Source organism: Erpetoichthys calabaricus, chromosome 8 (assembly GCF_900747795.2).
Source record: "Erpetoichthys calabaricus chromosome 8, fErpCal1.3, whole genome shotgun sequence".
In the NCBI taxonomy this organism is placed as follows: domain Eukaryota; kingdom Metazoa; phylum Chordata; class Cladistia; order Polypteriformes; family Polypteridae; genus Erpetoichthys; species Erpetoichthys calabaricus.
Genome location: NC_041401.2, coordinates 60,939,818 through 60,960,623, shown reverse-complemented (window position 1 = coordinate 60,960,623; position 20,806 = coordinate 60,939,818). Strand labels below are relative to the sequence as shown.

The window sequence follows — 20,806 nt, the reverse complement described above, 5'->3', positions numbered from 1 at the left end:
AATTCTTTGCGACATTCTACTTTGTCGTCTACTCTCTGTCTTTTATTTCCGGCCCCAGGAGTGGTTACATCTCTTGGCACAAAGTCTCATCTCGTGGGACGTGAAAGTGTCTCTCTGAGAAAATCACGTCTTGTCTCTCTATTCTCCTTCCAAGATTTTTTTTTTATAATTGAGAGATGGATATTTGCACACCAATAACAGACCTGAAAGCTACATTATGCCATGCCACCTTCAGGTTTAGATTTTTGTAGGGTCAACTTTTATTTCTAGCATATTCGACAGATGCTCGATCAGATTGACTTGGCATTCAAAATCCCCAGAACTCAACACCCTGAACTCTTTGTCATGTTCCTCAAATCATTCCTGAGCAATTTTTGCAGTGTGGCAGGGCGCATCATCCTACTGAAACAGGCCACTGCCATCAAGGAATGTCATTGCTGACCCTTTCCCAGGTAAATGACGCATGTGCACCTGGTCATACAGATGATCTAAAACAATACCTGATTCATCAGGCTAGGCCACCTTCTTCCATTGGTCCATGTTAAAGTTCTGATGCTCAATTGCCCATTATAGGCACTTTTGACGGTGGACAGGGCTCAGCATGGGCACACTGACCAATGTGTGTGTCTATATGCAGTAAGCTATGATGCACTGTGTGTTCTGACATCTGTATCTCATGACCAGCATTATGTTTTTCAGCAATTTATGCTACAGTGGTTCTTCTTTGGGGTCGAACCAGACCAGATGGGCCACTTCCCACATGCATCAATTAGCCTTGGATGCTCATAACCTTGTCGAAGATTTTACATTTTCATTCTTTGGACCACTTTCGGTAGGTACTAACCCAGGGTTGGGCAAAGTCGGTCCTGGAGGGCTGCAGTAGCTGCAGGTTTTTGCTCCAAGCCAGTTGCTTAATTAGAAAACAATCCTTGCCAATGATTAAATTTCATGGCTTGTTAGTGTTTTAACTCTGCCATGTCAGGCCATTCTCATATCCTAGATTTTTTTTTCCCTTTCTAAAGATATCATCCAAATGATTTGAAGTCTAAAATGGATGAGTAACACTCAATCTTTCACTTGTTTCTCTTCACTTTCCTTCCAAGTATTTCATTTAACCAAATAGTGAACAATAAATACACTCGGTGTAAATGGTAATAAGCTAAATGGAGAAATGCTGGTTTCTTTTGTCATTTGCATCTTATTGCTAATAAGGACCCATTAAAAACCAAGAAAACAGCTATTTAAGACTAAAATAAGCAACAAGGGCTCAAAATCTTAACGACCAAGACAACTAAAATGAAGCAGAAGTATTACTAGAGCAATAAGTGCTTCTTATTAAACAACTGGGTTGGAACAAAAACTTGCAGCCACTGTAGCCCTCCAGGAATGACTTTGCCCACCCCTGTACTAACCACTGCATACCAGGAATGCCGCACAAGACCTGCCATTTTGGAGATGCTTTGAACCAGTCATTTAGCCATCACAATTTTGGCCCTTGTCAAAATCACTCGGATACTTGCTCTTCATCAATTTTTTTTATTCTGCTTCCAACACATCACCTTCAACAACCGACTGTTCAGTTGCTGCCTAATATGTCCCACCCCTTGACAGGTGTTACTGTAATTGAATAATCTGTTTTTCACTTCACCCATCAGGGATTTTAATGTTGTGGCTGATCAATGTTTGCATGTGTTTATACTGTATGTATATGTGTGTGCAAATATAAAATATATGGGAATATTATGGGCAGGTGTTGTGGTTGAGGATGCATTTTGGTGTTCTAGCATGTTATTTTTAAGATTTAACCATATATACACACATTAGCAATATTGTATTTAAATGTATACGTGTAGAAGTGTGTGCGTCTGTCTGACCCGGAAGTGAGAGGTGGAGTCAGGGTAAGGGCTCCGTCTTCAAGGAAACAGAAAACTTGCTTAGCTGCTAATAAAACAAGCGAGGCCAGCACATCAGCAACATGTAACCTCCAAAGAAAGACAAAGGTGCTTAGCCGCTAACATCTGCAAAACGGTATTCCTTTTACTTTTCCTCCCACCGCTAGTACACAAGCGAGGTGAGCACGCCGGCAAAAGGAAACCTCCGAAGAAAGACCGTTGCTTAACCGCTAATGCACAAGCGATGCAAGCATATTGACAAACGAATCCTCCTAGGAAAGAGATGCCCAGAGTAGTTCCTTTCACTTACCTGACATCTCTACATTTCAATTTTTTCTGACAATTTCAATAGTTTCTAGGACCCCGGGCATTTTATAGCATGGGCTTAAACAGCTAGTTGTATATGAAATTATATGTAAAATCTTATTTTTGTGTCCATAAGAGTTACTTATGAGCACTTTTTGTTTTTAATAAGGCACCTCCTGACACACTAGTGAGAGGAAAAAAAAAGCATAATTGTTCCACTCATCTTGATATCTAGATATGCAACATTCTGAGGTTTTTGTTTTTCCTCCTATTTTTGCCCCTTTAGACCCAGAAACAACCCTCATTTTTAGCACATTTTTTGACCATATTTTGTGCAGGAAATGACATCCTTATGATAAAGACTGAAACAATAGTAGTCTTTAGCAAAAATGATCAGAAGGACTTGAAGTTATTCATGCCACATCAACCCCAAGGGTTCATCCTCCAATGGGATAAAGGGGGTCAAAGTTATTCCTGTTTATGAAGCTTCCAAAAAATGGAAATTGGTAATATAGGCATGTAGAGGGTCGTTTTTATGCTTTTTAAGGTGCTTCGATGTTTGATGAATGGTTCGATATACAAGTGTCACAGAATTCCTAAAGTAATGACATGATACATTTTAAAGGTCTCACATACCTTCTTCTGTGCTGTTTTTTTTTTCCCACCTTCACAACAGCATCAGAATGTACAGCAGAGTATTTGAGCCACAGAGAAAAAAATTAAGAATATAGTGAAAAGGTCTAGTTTGTGATTATAGTGGAAATTTTGCCATTAATCTCGAAATGTCCACTTTAACCTCGTCATCTTAAAACTGACCCAGTTGTTAATCGCTACATGCTTTTGGGGCTTCCTCTTGATCTGACAGCAGTGGCAAGCAGCAGTAGATCACCACACAGAACACATTAAATGTATGATATTCCAACTCTCTGCACATTTAGAATCCTAAGATTTATACTTCATGTCACTTTCATGATGAAACGCATTCAAGTATGTGTGTTACATTTTACAGATAAATCATTAATTTCATTTAAATAAAGAATACTGTTAATAATTACACATGTGGGGGAGGCACGGTGGCAGAGCGGTAGCGCTGCTGTCTCGCAGGGAGTCACGTCACTGGTGTTCCCTGCTTGGAGTTTACATGTTGCCCTGGTGGGTTTCCACAGTGTGCTGAGTTTTCCATCCAAAGACATGAAGGTTTGGAGATTTGGTGACTCTAAAATGATGCTAGTGTATTTGTGTGCTTGTATTTACCTGTGATGCCCTGTCCAGCATCTGTCTCATGCCCAATGCTTGCTGGAATGGGTGCACCCCTGGATTGATGGATTTAATCATTAAAAATCAATCCTTTTCAGAGATATTGTGACAAGGTGTCCTCGGAATTTAATGGGTGTTTCAGGTAATTCATAACACCACGAAACCAAACCAGTGCTCACCATGATGATATTTCTCACTGCCACCTGGTGGAATCTTCCAGATTTACGTAAAGTATGCACACAAGTATAAAGAGTACAATGCTTGCAAAGCAGTAGCGTCTGCTGGAGCACACGTCGTGTGAAGTATAAACCTGGCCTAAGAGCTACTTCCAGAAGGTTAAACATGACAAACATCAAATATAAGCATGTGGGGCATTGTATGAGACTATTTCAAGATCAGTGATTGTAATTATGATGTTATTCTTGATCCTTTACTAAGGATGTAGCCCTCTGTGGACCTCTGTCAGAGGGTGCCAAATCTCTATCAAATTTCTATTTCAATCGAGAGTATAAAGATTTTAAACATTAAAATTGAAGCATACATTTTAATATCTGTTTATTATGTACTTTTACCTCGTGAAGTAAATCATTACTTTTCTTTTGTACACCCTGAATAAAGGATGGTTGTGCCAATTCAGACTTTTTTTAAAATTTTTTTTACCCATTTATGGTGATTTCCTAGGAAGGCAGGTATGGATTGATGACCCCTTTTGTGCATTAGCCTTTTCCCCTGCAGTCTACATTTTTTCTGTGACATTGTCAGGAAGCTCATTTCCTTAACTGTAGTTATGTGTATCAAGGTGTAGACATTTCCTCACAGAGGCCCAAGAAGACGCTGCTGCTGAGTTTCTAGTCTGGACTCGCAGGGTGGCAGTCTGCCCTAACTCGACTGCAGCAAGCCCGCATTCCATTGTGAAACTGAGTCGTACAGCAGCACGTCGTCAGTGCGTGTGTGGTCTCTGACTCTGTGGGTGTATGTGTGCTGCTTGCCTTTTTATCAAGGGTTCATATTACACATTCATCTGTGTTTAAAAAAAAAAAAAAAAAAAAAACATAAATAAAATTTTGGCTCCGCAAAGTCAATGGGGCATGATGCATAGTTTCTTATATTACATCTTCACTTCTGTAACATAAGTCATTATGAAATCTGTTTTTTCTTTTTTGTGCAGCAGTCTCTAAACTTGCAGACCATGGCAGAAAGAAAGTTGTTCACACTGCAGGCACTGAATTTGGTGTTGGAGAACTTTTTTTTGTGATCAACATTTTATTAATTATTTATTTGTATATATTAAACTCTGTTGGCCATGCAATGCCTTCCAAGTAGCTTGGCTATATTAATAGAATAGTATTTGAATATTTGTCTTGTGTAATGTAACCATCTTATGTTACTATGATCTGATCTGGCCAATGATAAAGGTGTAGCCTTATTTTTAGCTATGAAGACTAATAGTATGAGGATGATGACTTGAAGTAGAATTAATTTGATGTGTTTGGGGGGGAGGGGTTTGGGGAGTTCTTGGTTTTGAAGAGTCTAATGGGGAGTCATTAGGGGCCTTGAGATTAATAATAAAGGTTTACCACATAGAAAAAACATTTCTGTTTGTCCTAAAAAAAGAAGTGACAACACCTAGAACTGAACAAGTCATTTGCTAACCTGTCTCTCTCTGTCTCTTGTAATGTTGCTTATTCTTATAAAACAACCTAGTTCTCAGCATCCATCCATCAGTTCATCTTTCAGTTTCTCTACCATCCTTTTTCTATTTGTTTGTTTGTTGGGCAAAGGGTGTAGAACCAATCCTCAGGACAGCAACCAATCATGGATACAATGACAAGGCACACTCTTGCACGCACCCACATTCACACATGCAGAGCCAGTTTATAGTACCTCTTGGGGTTGTGGGTGGAATTAGGATTACCTAAAGGAAAACCCACTCAGATAGTCACTGGACCTGAAATCAAATTCCATGTCAATGCTGTGAGGCACTGTGCCACTGTATCGCTCCCCTTCACTAAATGCTTCCATGATAAAGATCCCCAGCAGATTTTACTGTTGTATTGCCCATAAACTATGCTCATTGGTGTCATCATCAAGCATTAAGACAGAAGAGTTATTCAGAGGAGTTCCTGACCAATAGTTGAAATTATGTACTCTGCAAGAATGAAGCCCATTACAGGAGGTCAACCACCTGGGCATAAACTGTTTTCCTCTGTAACATATAGTAGATGGTGGCTTCTCAAATAGTTTTAACCTCAAAAAGAACAATGCCATAAATAGGTGGGTATCCTGAATATCTGACTGATCCTTTTTTAACATTGCATGACTTGATTATCTTACATTTTACAAATTTTTATCTAGTGTAGTATCTTGAAAATGCATAAGTGTATCCAGTGGAGGGGGCTGACTGCATGGGAATTCAGTCCTTTTATAAATGTAATTTTCGAACCCACTTAATATCCAGATCATGGTTGTGGATGGGCTGGAGCCTATCCCAGCAAGCCCAGGGAGCAAGACAGGAACAAATCCTGGACAGGGTGTCTGTCAATTAAAGGGCAAACACACACTAGGGCCAATTTAGCATTGCCAATTCACCTAACCTGCATGTCTTTGGACAATGGGAGGAAACTCATGCAGGCACCATGTAGGGAGGACCTGGAATGTGAACCAAAGTCTCTTTATTGCAATGGTGCAGTGCTACCATTGTGCCACTATGTTACCCTTCCTTTCATAATAACTAAGAGAAACATTAAAGGAAAGTAACATAACAAAAATACTCACTTAAGTTATTTTAATACTGATGGAGAACAAACACAACTAGATAGATAGATACTTTATTAATCCCAATGGGAAATTCACATTCTTCAGCAGCAGCATACTGATACAAGAAATAATATTAAATTAAAGAATGATAACAATGCAGGTGAAAAACAGAAAAACAGACAATAACTATGTATAATGTTGAATGTTAACGTTTACCCCTCTGGGTGGAATTAAAGAGTCGCATAGTTTGGGGGAGAAACGATCTCCTCAATCTGTCAGTGGAGCAGGACAGTGACAGCAGTCTGTCGCTGAAGCTACTCTTCTGTCTGGAGACGATACTATTAAGTGGATGCAGTGGATTCTCCATAATTGATAGGAGCCTGCTGAGCGCCCTTCGCTCTGCCACAGATGTTAAACTGTCTAGCTCCATGCCAACAATAGTGCCTACCTTCCTCACCAGTTTGTCCAGACGTGAGGCGTCTTTCCTCTTAATGCTGCCTCCCCAGCACACCACTGCGTAGAAGAGGGCGCTCGCCACAACTGTCTGATAGAACATCTGCAGCATCTTATTGCAGATGTTGAAGGACACCAGCCTTCTAAGGTAGTATAACCGGCTCTGTCCTTTCTTGCACAGCGCATCAGTATTGGCAGTCCAGTCTAATTTATCATCCATAATAGACTAATAATAACTAATAGAAGCCCATGGAAAAAATTCTTGTCAGTTCATAGTTTCTCTGTTATTCATGATGTCTTGGCTTTATCCACTGGCACATTTCCCATACTTCATTGTTTCTCTGTTTTATACTCTTTTTAGAGTCTTTAATCCCAGAATCAACCATTCATGTCAAAAAACATTCTTAAGGATATCCAGTTTTACTTTTGCATCCTGCCAGTTTTAAATATCTATCATGCTCTAGCCTGTTCATTTACATGACATATTGTAAAAGGTACTTGCTTAAAATTTTAACATACTTCATTTTATACCAAGCTAAGAGAATTTATATATTTATATATAAAAAAAGTACTTTTTTAAATCAATTTTAAAAAGGCATTGTCTGTTCTTGTAGTTACTAATCTAGGCTACTGGGGTCAAAAGATAAAAGAAAAAGTCTTAAAACTTACCAAATATGTCCACTTTGAAGTGGCCAAGGTTTTCATTTAAGAAAACATGTCTTCACATTTATGAGGCATCCTTGAGATAACGGATAGAGATGATCCTCTCAATCTGCTTCATACTTTGCTAGAATGGACGCTAAAGAAGATAAATAAATAAGGTTTGACATGACTTAGGATGTTATTAGTAGTGTTTATTTGGTCCTTTCTCCCTGTGCTAGACTGTGTCCTCAATATTTTTCCTAAAAATCTCCTTCAACCTTGCAAAGAGAATTTATGTAATTTGATGTAACTATTTTTTGTACATCTTCTAGTGTTACATAAAGGAAGCAGCTCTGCAGTGCAAAGACACGTTCCACTCCAAAGTCAAGAGAGCCTGTCAGGATCAGCGAACTGGTACAGTTGGGTAAGTCAATAAGTTGTTTTTAAGGGAAAGGGATTGACAGACTTGAGTGTTTTGAAAAGTTCTGTCACAGTAGTAGAACCAGTTTGTTTTTTGTTTTACTTTTTTCTTTTTCATTAAAAGCAAAAGTCAATATAATACACACACACTGTGGATTTATATACTGTATATGCAGGATGTCCATAATGTTCGTGTGCAATTTAAAACAGTTGTAACTTTGTAAGTATATGTGATAGAAAGAATCTGTAAAAAGGATTAGAAAGAAGAAATCTTACATTTTTTTATTGTTTTTGTTAATTTTCAACATGTCCACCATCATTACTAATATAAAGGGTAATACGATTCTGTAGTTCTCAGAAAACATTTTCAAGCTGATTTTCAGTAATACCAGCAATCACATCAGTTATCCTAGCTTGCAAGTCTTCTAAAGATCAAGGTTTGGTTGAATAAACATTTAGTTTTCACATGTCCCCATAAAAAGAAATCCAAAGGAGTCAAATCTGGCAAACGTGGAGGCCAAAAAAATGGTTCACCTCTTCCAATTCATCTGTTATTGAATTTCTCATGTAGAAACTGTCTAACATGCAAAGCAAAGTGACAAGGAGCACCATCTTGTTGAAACACTGTATTCTCTTTCAGTCCTAATTTGTTCAAGTTGAGGAATAAAGTAATTTTGCAACATTTCTAAATAGCTATAACCATTAACAACATGCCCTTCAAAAAAGAATGGCCCGATGACTCAATTTTTTCCCATAGCACACCACACATTAACTTTGGGAGAATCTCTTTCATGTTCAGCAGACTCGTGTGGATTTTCAATTCCCCAAATACAGCAAAAATAAAACTTCTAAAGACAAAAAAAGACTAGATACATCAAGCTTGCTAATCCTTTTTACGAATTCTTTCTGTCACATATACTATTTTAAATTGCACATGGACTTTATGGACACCATGTATATGTATATATACTGTGTGTGAGTATTGTGTACAGTATATATAGTATGTATGTAATGGCTTTCCTAAGCAAATTCCATTGTAAGCCTCTTCTACAGTTTAAATAAAAAGCTGTTGTCAGCTTAGTGCCTTGCTTGGGGTCGCATAATGAATTGGCTGTGAGCACTGCACAAGCATCCTTGTGGTTTGCACATAACCAAATAGGTTTCAGTGCCTGTCTGTGTGAGTGAATACAGATGCCTTGGCTGTTTTCCACTGTCATGTGAAGATTATTACAAATTTGGGGTTGGGGGAGATTTGGATTTGAGGAGGAGGATGAGGGTGGTTTTTCATTCTGGATCTTCAAACTCCTTTGGCTGCCCAAGTTTATTTCTGGAGAACAGCTGAGATGCTGCAAGTAGGAAACATTATACACTGTCGCTGTATAACCCAGCTCAACCTGGCATTAAGATCACAATTTGCTAGAAGAATCAATAAAGGTTAGGCTACACTTGATAAGATCACTGATTTATGTGGTTACCTATTCTTTATCAGTGGCCAACCGTCTTTCTTTTCAGTGTTTATCCATATTAAATGAAAACTAAAGCCTTGTGTCTGAATGCATGTTATATATTTTTAATTTGTGGCTGTTTGTCTAGATTACTAGTCTTATAAAATTGCAGTCTTTCACTTGAGATTGTGCATGAGGTTTATCTGTGTGTCAAACTGGGTAAAGGAGTTGGCATGAACATGGCAAGTGCATTATGGTTGTGAAAACATTCTGCTTGGCTTAGATTGTTTGACTGCCTAAAAATTTAAAGTAGCATTTTTTAATTTTCTGTCTTGTAGTGCACTGTCATGGCTGTCTACATTTTTGTTAACACAGATGATAATGTTCAACGAACAGAAAAACTTTATTATAGTACTGTCCTAAAGATGTTATGCTCGGGTTGGATGACCGCTCCAAATTGTCGTCATGTGGGTGCTTTGCCATGGACTTGTGCCCCTACCAGAGCCTATTCTTGCCTTGCCCACAGTCCTCCAGAGATACACTGGCCCGCCTATTAAGTAGATTTGAGAATATTATTAGTTATTGAATATATAATATAAAAATATAGTTAATGCAATATTATACACTGCTCAAAAAATTAAGGGAACACTTAATCATCACAATCTAACACCAAGTCAATTAAGCCTCAGGGATATCAGTCTGTCTATTTAGGAAACATATGCAATTATGAATTAAGTTCACCTGATTTGATGTAAATGAAAGTGACAACAGGTGCACTGGAGAGGCAACAGAAAGATAACCTCCAAAAGTAAATGGTTTTGCAGGTGGTGGCCACAGACAATTGCTCTATCCTTATCCTTCCTGACTGATTCTTCTCGAGTTTTCCTATTGCCCTATTGGTATCAGCCTATCCAGGTTGCACAGGTAGTCCAGATCCTCCAGGATGGCACATCCATACATGCCTTCTCAAGAGCATGGAGGAGATACCAGGACTTAGGCCATTACACAAGGAAAGTTGGGCAGGGCCATTGAAAGGCATAAACCCAGCAGGAGGACCAGAATCTGCTCCTTTGTGTGAGGAGGAACAGGAGGAGCACAGGTAGTGCTCTACAAAATGACATACAGCTGGCTTCTGGTGTGCATGTTTCTGACCAAGCTGTCAGAAACCAACTCCATGAGCGTGGCATGAGGGCACGATGTCCTCTAGTGGGACCTATGCTCGCAGCCTATCACCGTACACCTTGATTGGCTTTAACCAGAGAATAACACAATTGGCACCTCCACCATTGGTACCCCATTCTCCTCACAAATGAGAGCAGGTTCACACAAAACAGATGTGACAGATGTTAAACAATCTGAAGATGCTGTAGTGAATGTAAAACAACCAGCAACATCATCCAGCATGACTTGTTTAGCGGTGGGTCAATAATGGTCTGGAGAGGCATATCACAGAGACCTACATGTGTTATGCAATGGAACACTGACTGCTGTTAGGTACCGGTATGAAATCCTTGGAACTATTGTTAGACCTTACGCTGGTGCAGTGAGTCCTGAGTTCCTCCTGGTGTAGGACAATGCTTGGCCTCATGTGGCCAGAGTGTGTAGGCAGTTATTGGCTGACCAAGGCATTGATGCCATTGACTTGCCAGCAGTGATATTTTCATAACGAAAATGAGAACTAGAACTAAAAATGTTTTTCGTTTTACAAGAACAAGAACTGAATTTAAGGCAGTCAGAGAAACTAAAACTAAATAAAAATGAGTAATATGTGAACGAACTAAAACGAGAACAAAAATTGAGTGAAAATGAAAAAAATAGCAATAGCATTTTCGTTCAATCCGGTTCAGTTACGTTCCGCTGTTCACTATGCGGTGATCTTGTACCTTGGGTTTACTGTAGTCATGTGACACAACTTCCGTAAAGGACCATTGTTTGTTTGCTGAGCACATTTGGTTTGTCGGGTTAGAGCAGTAAACACATGTGGTTGCTGATGGCGAGTTTTGCACAGATGTTTGCAGGTAGAATTGAAGAAAGTAACGTGTGTAAATACTTTAATTACAGCACAGATTATAATGAAAGCAAATGTAGCGTACGAGAAGAAGAAAAGAGTCTCGGAGTTTCAGTGTAGGACCAACTAGATCAGTACTTAGTGGAAGCCCAGCACTTCTCTGGCACTATGACTGCACTTCAGTACAGGGATGTGCGATCGGGGGAGGCATGGAAAGTAAAAAAAAAAAAAAAAAAAAAAAAAAAATGATAACATAAATTTGTTCACTGGTTTGTACTGTAAATTTGTATTCTATATGATTCCAATAATTTGTATCGTTTTTTACCGTCAAAAATTGCTGAATATGCACATTTCCTGATCAAATACAAGAGAGAAACGCGAGATGTGGTAGCAACAAGTGGGGCCTCGGCTCGGACTGCACTATCCCTCATACACTGGGTTGTTGTATGCAACTGGTGCGTGCCTGTTGCTGCCTCTCTGTGTGTCGCCAATATAATGTTTGCAGACACGTTTATTATACACCCTGACTTTCCACAGTCTCATTAATATCTTTAATGAATGTGCGTGACATATTTAGTCTTGCTGATTGAACATAAAACCGCAGTGAAAAGGCACAAGATAAGGCAGACAGTACTGTGCCGCACTGGATGGGGCTGATGTGAACTCAACAGGTGCTTGTTGCTGCTGTTCTTCTACGCAGACGCACCAGGAAGTTAGCGATATCAGAAAGTCAAGTGCACTGCAGCAGTCTGTTTTTATTTTTACTTTTCTTCCAACTTCAAAATGGAAGATTAAGACTTTTAAAACTAAAGGGAAAACAAGGAGGACTTTTACAAGAAAGTGACGGAGATTTTCGTGGAGAAGGATAGGTGCATGGACTTCATTTACAAATAAGGGTAAGACCATAAACAGTTTTCAGTTTTATAAAAAATAGGATCAGACTGAGAAAAAAAAAATCCAATATTTAAAGACTAAATTTTGACCATAAATAAAATATTCATTTGCTTTTCTTGTTATCCTTTTGTTGAACAGTCTGTATTAAAATTGATTAAAGCATAAGAATTAATATCTTTTTAAAAACAACTTAATATTTCAATTAAAGTCAAAACTGAAATCCGTTTTTCTGTACACCAATCTATACTTTAATTTGTATTAAATGAGTATAAATTGTGAAATTGCAACGGCACATTTAGAACATATGGAGGGTGCAGAGCAAATGCGCTCTCTCCGCTCTCTCGCCACTATAAATGTAATGTTCTTTCTTAGCCATATACAGTATGTTTGTAAAGAATGTTGATGAGATATTAAACATAACCAGTAGTCAATGTGCATGCTGCCAATCGAATAGTGAATAAAATATGGGTTCATATATTTGTAAATCTGATTCTGAAGGAGTCAGTGCCTCACGAACCTCACTGCATGTCACTGCTTCAGTATTGGCAGCAGAAATTGTTAACATATAGTCTTGCTGGTGCCCCTCATAGTGCCGAGGACCTTGTCTGTGCACCTGCATTACAGGTGCTCGTCAAGCGAATATTTTCACAGTGTTGCCATCTGTGCAATGGATGTCATTGCAGCATGAACCAATCTCTTGAAATGTGTACTTGTTTAAAGCTTAACAGCAACGTGCTTGCACAGAACGGTTTCTTGGGTTGAAACATTTGATCTTGCTGACTGTACTCATTAGGTCACTTAATCTGTTTGCTCATTGATAGTCAAGATGTGTTTAACAGCATCACGAACTGTGAATGTATTTTGTTGACTGAAACATAACTTGCATTGAAATATGTTTAGGGCTAGCATTTGTGGTCTTGTAACAGGAAAAAAAAATTGTACTAATTATTATATAAAAAGGCCAGAACTAAATAAAAAATAAAAAAACTAAAATTTTAAACACAGAACTAAATAAAAATAAAAATTGTTGACTCCAATGAAAACTAGAATGAAATAAAAATAAAAATTAATTTTATAAAATAAAAGAAAAACTAAAATTAATATCAGAACTGAAATCACTGCTTTCCTGCACCTTCCCCAGACTTGAATCTAACGGAGAACCTCTGGGATGTTATTTATCGGTGCATCCGACACCACCAAGTAGCACCACAGGTTATCCCGGGGCTCACTGATGCCCTGATCCAGATCTGGGAGGAAATCACCCATGACCATCCACCTTCTCATCAGGAGTATGTTCAGACGTTGTCAGGAGTGCACACAGGCACGGGGGGGGGGGCTATACAAACTACTAAGTCACATTATGAGTTGCCATAATGAAGTGCACACAAGTTAGATCAGCTGTGATTTCAATTTTTGATTTTGATTTTCTGTGTGATGTTGAATCCAGCCCTCGGTGAGTTGGTGATTTTGATTTCCATTGACCGTTGTTACATCATTTTGCTCTCAACAAACTACACAGTATTACTCAGTAAAGATGTCCCACTTGAATATTTCTTTCATTGAGATCCAATGTGTGATTTAAGTATTCACTTAATTTTTTGAACAGTCTATTATTATTATTATTATTATTAAATTGTTGCATGAGAGGCTTGGCAGAGCATCACCAGAGAAGATACTCGGCACCTGGTGATTTCTATGAATTGTCACATATGCCTAGCATGCAAAGTCATCAAGTACTAAATATGACTTTAATATACCTACCATTGCTATGTTCCAAACATTATGGTGCCCTGCAATTGGGATACCATTTATAAAAAGTGTTGTCATTTTTACCTGCTCTCAGGTTGAGGAGCATGCACTGGTAAGGCGCATTGCTGCACCCACCACATGACAAAACAGCTCTGGATCCCAGTTGGCAACCCCCCAAAGACAGACACACGGTCCAGTCCCACCCTCCAGAAATGACCCTTTATCATCCGCGGCCAGGTGTTACGTGGGCTTCCCCTTTGCTTGGTCTAGCTGCTGGAGTCCTCAACAATGAGGATCCTGTGAGCCGGATCACCCTCTGGAAGGAACCAAAGTATGGTACCGAAGGAGTCCAGTCTTCTCAAGTCACTGCATAGCGTACATGTCTCATAAACATATAGCAAACCAGAAACACAGACTCTAAAGACTTGGTCTTTCTTAAGGTTGTTTCCAACCTTAGAAAATGGATTAATGGCCAGAAAAGGGTTGAATTAACTGTTCAGAATGCAGGAGCAGAGACGCATCTTGTTGGGTTTGCTGTAGAGCTCTATTATGAGGGACACCAACTTTCAGTACTAACCTCTTACCTCAGCAGACGCATCTCATTTTTGTGGCCATTGTATTATTTTTTGCGTAGTGAATGAAAATAAAAAGGCTGACGGAGCATCGCTGCTATATTGGTGCCAACAGAAGGACTGTTCTGGTCTGCCAGTAAAGTTAAGCTACTTTTCCACAGTTTCTTACTTCTCATTCATACATATCCTTAGGCTAACTTGTGGGAGTTATGTTACCACCACACTTGCAAACTTATGTCTTGTTAAATGGAGGACCTCTATTAAGTAGTAATTATACTGGATGGAAGTAATGGTCATTGAGGCTAGGATAAGACTCGTCACACTTGCTTCTCTTCCTTTGCCCGACACCACTTGGTCTTTTTAGACAATGAAAAAACACATCTCTGGGTTCTAGACAGTTCCTTGGAATGAGTTATTGTATGATGAGATTTTTGATGTATTTTATTTTTTTTGTCTCAATTTGTAAGTGCCTAATAAGATAAAGTAGCTTGGATAGGGTGAATGGACTTCCAAGTGGATGCAAAAAGTAGTTTTTCTTTTGTCCAACTTAGATGTTTGCATACCTCCAGAATTTTTTGAAAGCCCTAATGGAGTGAATATCATTTATTTCTGTTTTTTTACTTTTTGTTGCCAACTACATATGTTTATTTAACACATCTGTCTACTTGTCTGTCTCTGTTTATCCTCAGCAGGTTTAAGATTTCAAAGATCATTGTTGTGGGAGACTTGGCAGTGGGGAAAACCTGCCTAATTAACAGGCAAGTGAGACTACAGTTAATGTAATGTTCATTACATGTAAAACAGAGGCGTTTTGCTTTAGGAAAAATTATTTGTTATTTTAATAGAAATCCTTTTTCATCTTCCTGCTCCAAACAGGCCAGCTTAGCATTTATTGTAACTAATTTACCCATAAATATACCCATAATATACCCATAAAACTATTGCTGTTGTTTTGCCAAAAGTGTTGTCTCTTGTAGGATTACAGTGAAAATGTCACCCAGCACAACATTTGTCCATGTGACAAAACAGAGAAGAGTTTTTAATGTCAAAGTGATAACAAATTAATTACAAATAAATAAAACATAAAATTGCTTAATTATTCATCACCTTCAAGTTAGTATTTAGTAGATGCACCTTTTTGAAGCAGATCCCTCCTTAAGTCTGTATGCACAGGTCTCTGCATTTTTCCCCCATTCTTATTTGCGAAACTGCTCAACCTCTGTCAGACTGCATGGAGATTGTGAGTGAACAGCCTTTTTAAATCTAGCCTCAAATTCTCAGTTGGACTGAGATCAGTGCCCATATTTATCAAGAGCAGGAAAATGGCCTAACTGGCTCAAAAATCTCAGAGTGATGCAGATCTGGTCCTACTCTTAGGAGTAAAAGTAATAGCTTTTTGTCAGTTTTTCTAATTTACGAAGCTACTCCTAAATTCACTAGGATTTAGGAGAACTCATGAGCTGTCCTAACTCGCTAGGAGCCATGATTTCATCATTCCAAGAAAACTACAAAACACCTTCATTTTGTGTCATAAAATCGTCATGTCATTCATTCTCAAGCATGAACTCCTACTCCTTTCTGGTAGTGGATGTCGACCACTTCATAACTACGTCTTGTGTTCTACTTTGGAGTAGGACAAATTCTTATCCTGGTCAGACTTTTAGTGCAATTCCTAGAAGTAATTCCGAGACACTTGATATTCAGTGACTTGGCTATTTTCTTGTCTCCATCCCTTGGCATGTGCTTTGAATTACCTTAGAGTGTTCTTTTGTGTCCATTGTGTAGGTTAGGCCATTATACTGATCCACCACAAGTTGTCCTTTCCAGATAAGGTGCACTTACACTAAAGTCAATTGAAACTGTTTAATTAAAGACACGTGATCTCCTTTGAACTAATTCTGTGATGTCTAGAACCAAGTGGCTATACCAGTGATGATTTAAGTGCATCATACTAAAGTGGGTGAATGCTTACACAATTATTTTGGGTTTGTAATTAATCTAGGCCACTTTTCAGGGATGTGGTTTTACTTTGACAATAAAGAGTCGCTTTCTGCTGACCAGAGTCAAAAGAGCCAAATTCAATTTTGTATAACAATAAAATGTGAACATTTCCAAGGGGGTGGATAATTTGTATAGGCACTGTATATGTTAGATTGATTAATGACTCTACATTGACTTCATATGAATGAGTGTAGGTGTGTTTGCTCCTTGGTCGTTTTTCTGGCCTATGCCTGATGCTGCCCAGATAGTTTGCCTTTAATATCAACAGTTGAACATTTGGACTGACACAATGCATTTCTGGTGTTGTGTTTTTAAAACCTCTCTTCCAGATAAGGCTATGTAATGTCACTTTAATTGCTTCCTTTCAATTTCACCCATTACTAGGTTTTGTAAAGACACCTTTGATAAGAACTACAAAGCCACCATTGGTGTAGACTTCGAAATGGAACGCTTTGAGGTCCTTGGGGTCCCATTTAGCCTGCAGCTGTGAGTATGTCCTGCTGTTTTAACATGACATTTAAATGTATTTTATAATTTATGATGGTGATGAGCAGATGTGGTGTTCTCCTTTACAAGTTCTTGTGTCTTCAACAGATGGGACACTGCTGGCCAAGAGAGATTTAAATGCATTGCCTCTACCTACTATCGAGGAGCTCAAGGTATCAGTTATTTTCTTTTTACACTAGAGTGCTGGGGAATTTTTCATCAATATACAGTATATACCTGTACTTGAATATATTTTGAATAGTAATGATGAAGATGATGGAAGACTTTAAGAACTAATTTAATGGTGTGTACCCCTTGACAATCTTAGTCAATAATGACCAAACGGACTAACACGGAATGAAATTCAGTTATTCATAATGTCTATCAGATAGTGTTGGACTTAAAATTACTCTGATTTCGTAATAGCATTATGTGGATGCACACCAGACAGGATAAGACTGTGCAATGTTAAATCTTGTTTAGCTTGTTTAGCTTAATTGGAGGAATTGTAACCCTCTTTAAGCTGATGTGACATTATCTGACTTCTAGTCATGGGATATATTAGATCTGCCAACCGCAGTTGCTGATCTCATTGCCACGTCAGTTTAAATGACTGAAAATTGCTGGCCATGTTTACTTTACTAACTGACTGCTGACATTCCAGCACTGCCGTGCTTGTCCCTTTTTGTGACCTCCAATGACGTAAACAAATTTGAATATAATAAATAGAAAAATAATAAAGAAAAACAAAAATATTAAAATACATTTTTATCTCACTTTTCCCACTTATTAAAGTGCTTTACATAGACAGGGGCCCCTTCAACCATCACCAATGTGTAGCTTCCAACTGAATGACGTGACAGCAGACAAGCACGCTAACCACACATTAGCTATTACATGGTGAAGGGGTGAGAGAGAGAGAGAGAGAGAAAGATAATTAGAAGACAGGGAATGAGTAGGGGAGAAGAATGGACCGAGGATGTGATGTTCAGTTTAACCAGGACATTGGGGTACACCCTACTGTTTTTGAAAGATGCCCAGGGATCTTTAATGACCCCAAAGAGTCGGGACCCCTGTTTTACATCTCATCTGAAGGACGGTACCATTATTACAGCACCGTGTCCCCGTCACTGCACTGCACTGCACTGCACACACAGACGACAGGGTAAGCTTCCCCTGCTGGCCACACCAACACCTCTTCCAGCAGCAACCCAAGCTTTACCTTCATAGTCTCCTATCCAAGTAATGGTGAGGCCCAAACATGATTTGCTTTTAGTAGATGACCTGTTCTAAAACGCAGGTGGTTTGGCTCCCGATATATATAGGGAAACCCCCAAAAAATAATAAATAAGTTTGTACGTTAAGTTGAAGATCACAACAAAGAAGTGGTAGAGTGCAGAATGTAATAATTTAATTGCTCGATTTAATTAATGCAAATGTTCAACACATACAAATGTATAGCACAAACATATGAAAAATAATATGAACAAATAAAACAGATGAAAAAAGTCCTGAATCATAAAAATGACCAAAAAAAAAAAAAAAGAAAAAATGTAATTATCCGTCCCAAGCTGTTGAGATCATGTCTCATGAAATATGAATGTCCCATGTGTTCGGAACAAAACTTGACCTAATACCTGTTATACATGGGCAAAATGTTAAAAAACTGGGATATAATCACCACCATTGAATGGTAAGGAATATCTACACAGAAAAGAAAAAAGGTGACTTAATTTTATTGATGAAGTGGAAACGAAGAGCCGCAAATATACTACTTGAAAAGAGAGGGGCTCATCTATATTGTCAAGAGTGAGTTATCAAAGACAATGTTTTAAATGTTCAAACTTCCAGAGCTAGAAAATAATAAAAGAAATAAAAATTATAGTTGTGAATGCAAAATGAAATTGCAGCTACAGTCTGCTTCAATATATTGCTTTATTATCATTCTATGTAAACCCTTGCTTATACCTATTATCATTAGTAATAACTAACCTTCATTATAAGCAGAAGTTTTAACTTCTTTGGTGCGTTTTAGTAACGTTCATTTCAGAAAGCAATGACAAATGGGTCATTTGAAAAGACACACAAATATTTCTAGTAGTTTATTGCACATTGAAGGTAAGCTTAACACCACGGTATATTATGTATTAGTTTTCCTGTGCTGGATATGTTTAAGTTGGTGGGCAGGCATACTGATTTGGGGTAAGAGTTTTTTTTTTTTTTTGCAAAGCAAGAGATTTTGGCTGAAAAAGTCTGCTAGTGTACTGGAGAAAGCTGATGTGGAAAAGTAGATCTCGGTCAGTCTAGGCATTTTTTGCTTTGTAATTGCAAATTACAAATGATCCATCAATGCTGACACCATTTTAACAGACTATAGTCCTATGTTGGCATTTCTAAAATTGGACTGGCACTTCAAAACTAATTTTTGATGTCAGTATTATTTGTTGCAACATTTTGCCATCCATATGGGTTCAAAAACATTTCTTGTATATCAGCAAACTGTACTTCCATGGTGCCTGTTATTCGGTTCACTGATTTGAATATCAAAAGTTTTCAGTGTATTTCTGATAATAAACAGTTAATGTTAAACACTGTTTATAGCTTGGGCATGCTAGAAATATTTACAAAATTGTTGAGTATCTTTTGTGTTAAATTAAATTATAATTTATTTCACTGAGATATGTAATTGCCAAAAGACATACAGCACATTAAAAAAATCATGAATTTTATAAAACATTATGGCAAGTTTATTAGCCTGGGTTAAATTGTATTCCCAATGTGAAGTCTGCATGTTTTCCTTGTGTCTGCATTGGTTGTTCTGCTGCCAACTCTCGTTTCCTCTCCCATCTTCTGGACATTCAGACTTGCTTCACTGACAACTCTTAGCTGGACCTTAATGAGGTAGTGCGGGTGAAATGAACTGCCATCCTATGCTGGGCTGGTCCCTAAAGTGTGAACTTCTGCTTTCCTTATAATGGAAAATGTTGGTCCATAAAAAATGAGAAATTATGATCGACACTTTTATTATAACTTCTTAACAATTTTTCTATTCATCTTTTGCCCTCCAGCAATCATCATTGTTTTTGATGTGAATGACATTGCCTCTCTGGATCACACAAAGTAAGTACACATGCTTTTAAGAATATTGTAGGCCCATTACAAATCACTAGACTTAAGAGAGTCAGAAACCAGAAGGTATTTTACTTTGATTAGTAATTATTTTATAAAGTATATGTTTCTGGTGGGAACCATCTCAATGAACTTATACAAAACCTAAACATTGTATATTAAACTTTAAAAATGACTTATCCACTTCTATAAAGCCGAATTGCCAAATCTTTGCTAGAATAATGTACAGTATATACTAAATAGTATAGTTCCAAGAAAACATTTGTGAACCCTTTGGAATTGCCTTGATCTCTGCAATAGTTACTCATATAAATTAAGACACTTTTAAGTAGTGAATGTAGTAGGGAAAAGAAGTACATAATGTATGTGATTTTAATATAAACGGATTATGTTTGTCTATTTTGAATTAGTTAAAGATCAGGTCACCTTGTTACCAGATATTAATGGAGAAATTCAGGTAATTCCAAAGGGTTTACAACATTTTCTCTTTGCTATTGTAAAATACAGGGTGAAAAGAAAGTCTTGTATATCAGCTCCAGTTTATTTGTCATGCATTCTTAACAAACTTTCAGAGACATTGCACCGAGTTTTAGTACACAATGTCTTGCTCGGTGCATTGGTGCCCTATTGTGCACTATTGTGCATGATTTCTATTTGAAACACACAATTTCTGTCCAATTTGTGTACTGTAAATGTGACACAGGCTGTAAGAAGTATTAGTCCTATGTAAATATGTCCACAGTCTAGATTGCTTTAGCCATAATTCATACTGTAAAAGCTCACTTTAAGTAAAAA

General features: G+C 37.9%; 1 protein-coding gene across 2 annotated transcripts in view; it reads left to right on the top strand.

Annotated features, from left to right (window-relative positions):
- LOC114655522 (ras-related protein Rab-34-like) overlaps positions 1 to 20,806 on the top strand; it is a 49,411-nt gene that overhangs the window by 16,517 nt on the left and 12,088 nt on the right. Inside the window, exons 3-7 of one of the 2 annotated variants that reach the window (XM_028806586.2) lie at positions 7,640 to 7,731; positions 15,085 to 15,153; positions 16,781 to 16,882; positions 16,991 to 17,055; positions 19,951 to 20,002. In XM_028806586.2, the coding sequence (XP_028662419.1) occupies positions 7,640 to 7,731; positions 15,085 to 15,153; positions 16,781 to 16,882; positions 16,991 to 17,055; positions 19,951 to 20,002 (380 nt within the window). The remainder of the gene's footprint in view (positions 1 to 7,639; positions 7,732 to 15,084; positions 15,154 to 16,780; positions 16,883 to 16,990; positions 17,056 to 19,950; positions 20,003 to 20,806) is intronic. The other variant, XM_028806587.2, reaches the window with a different exon arrangement.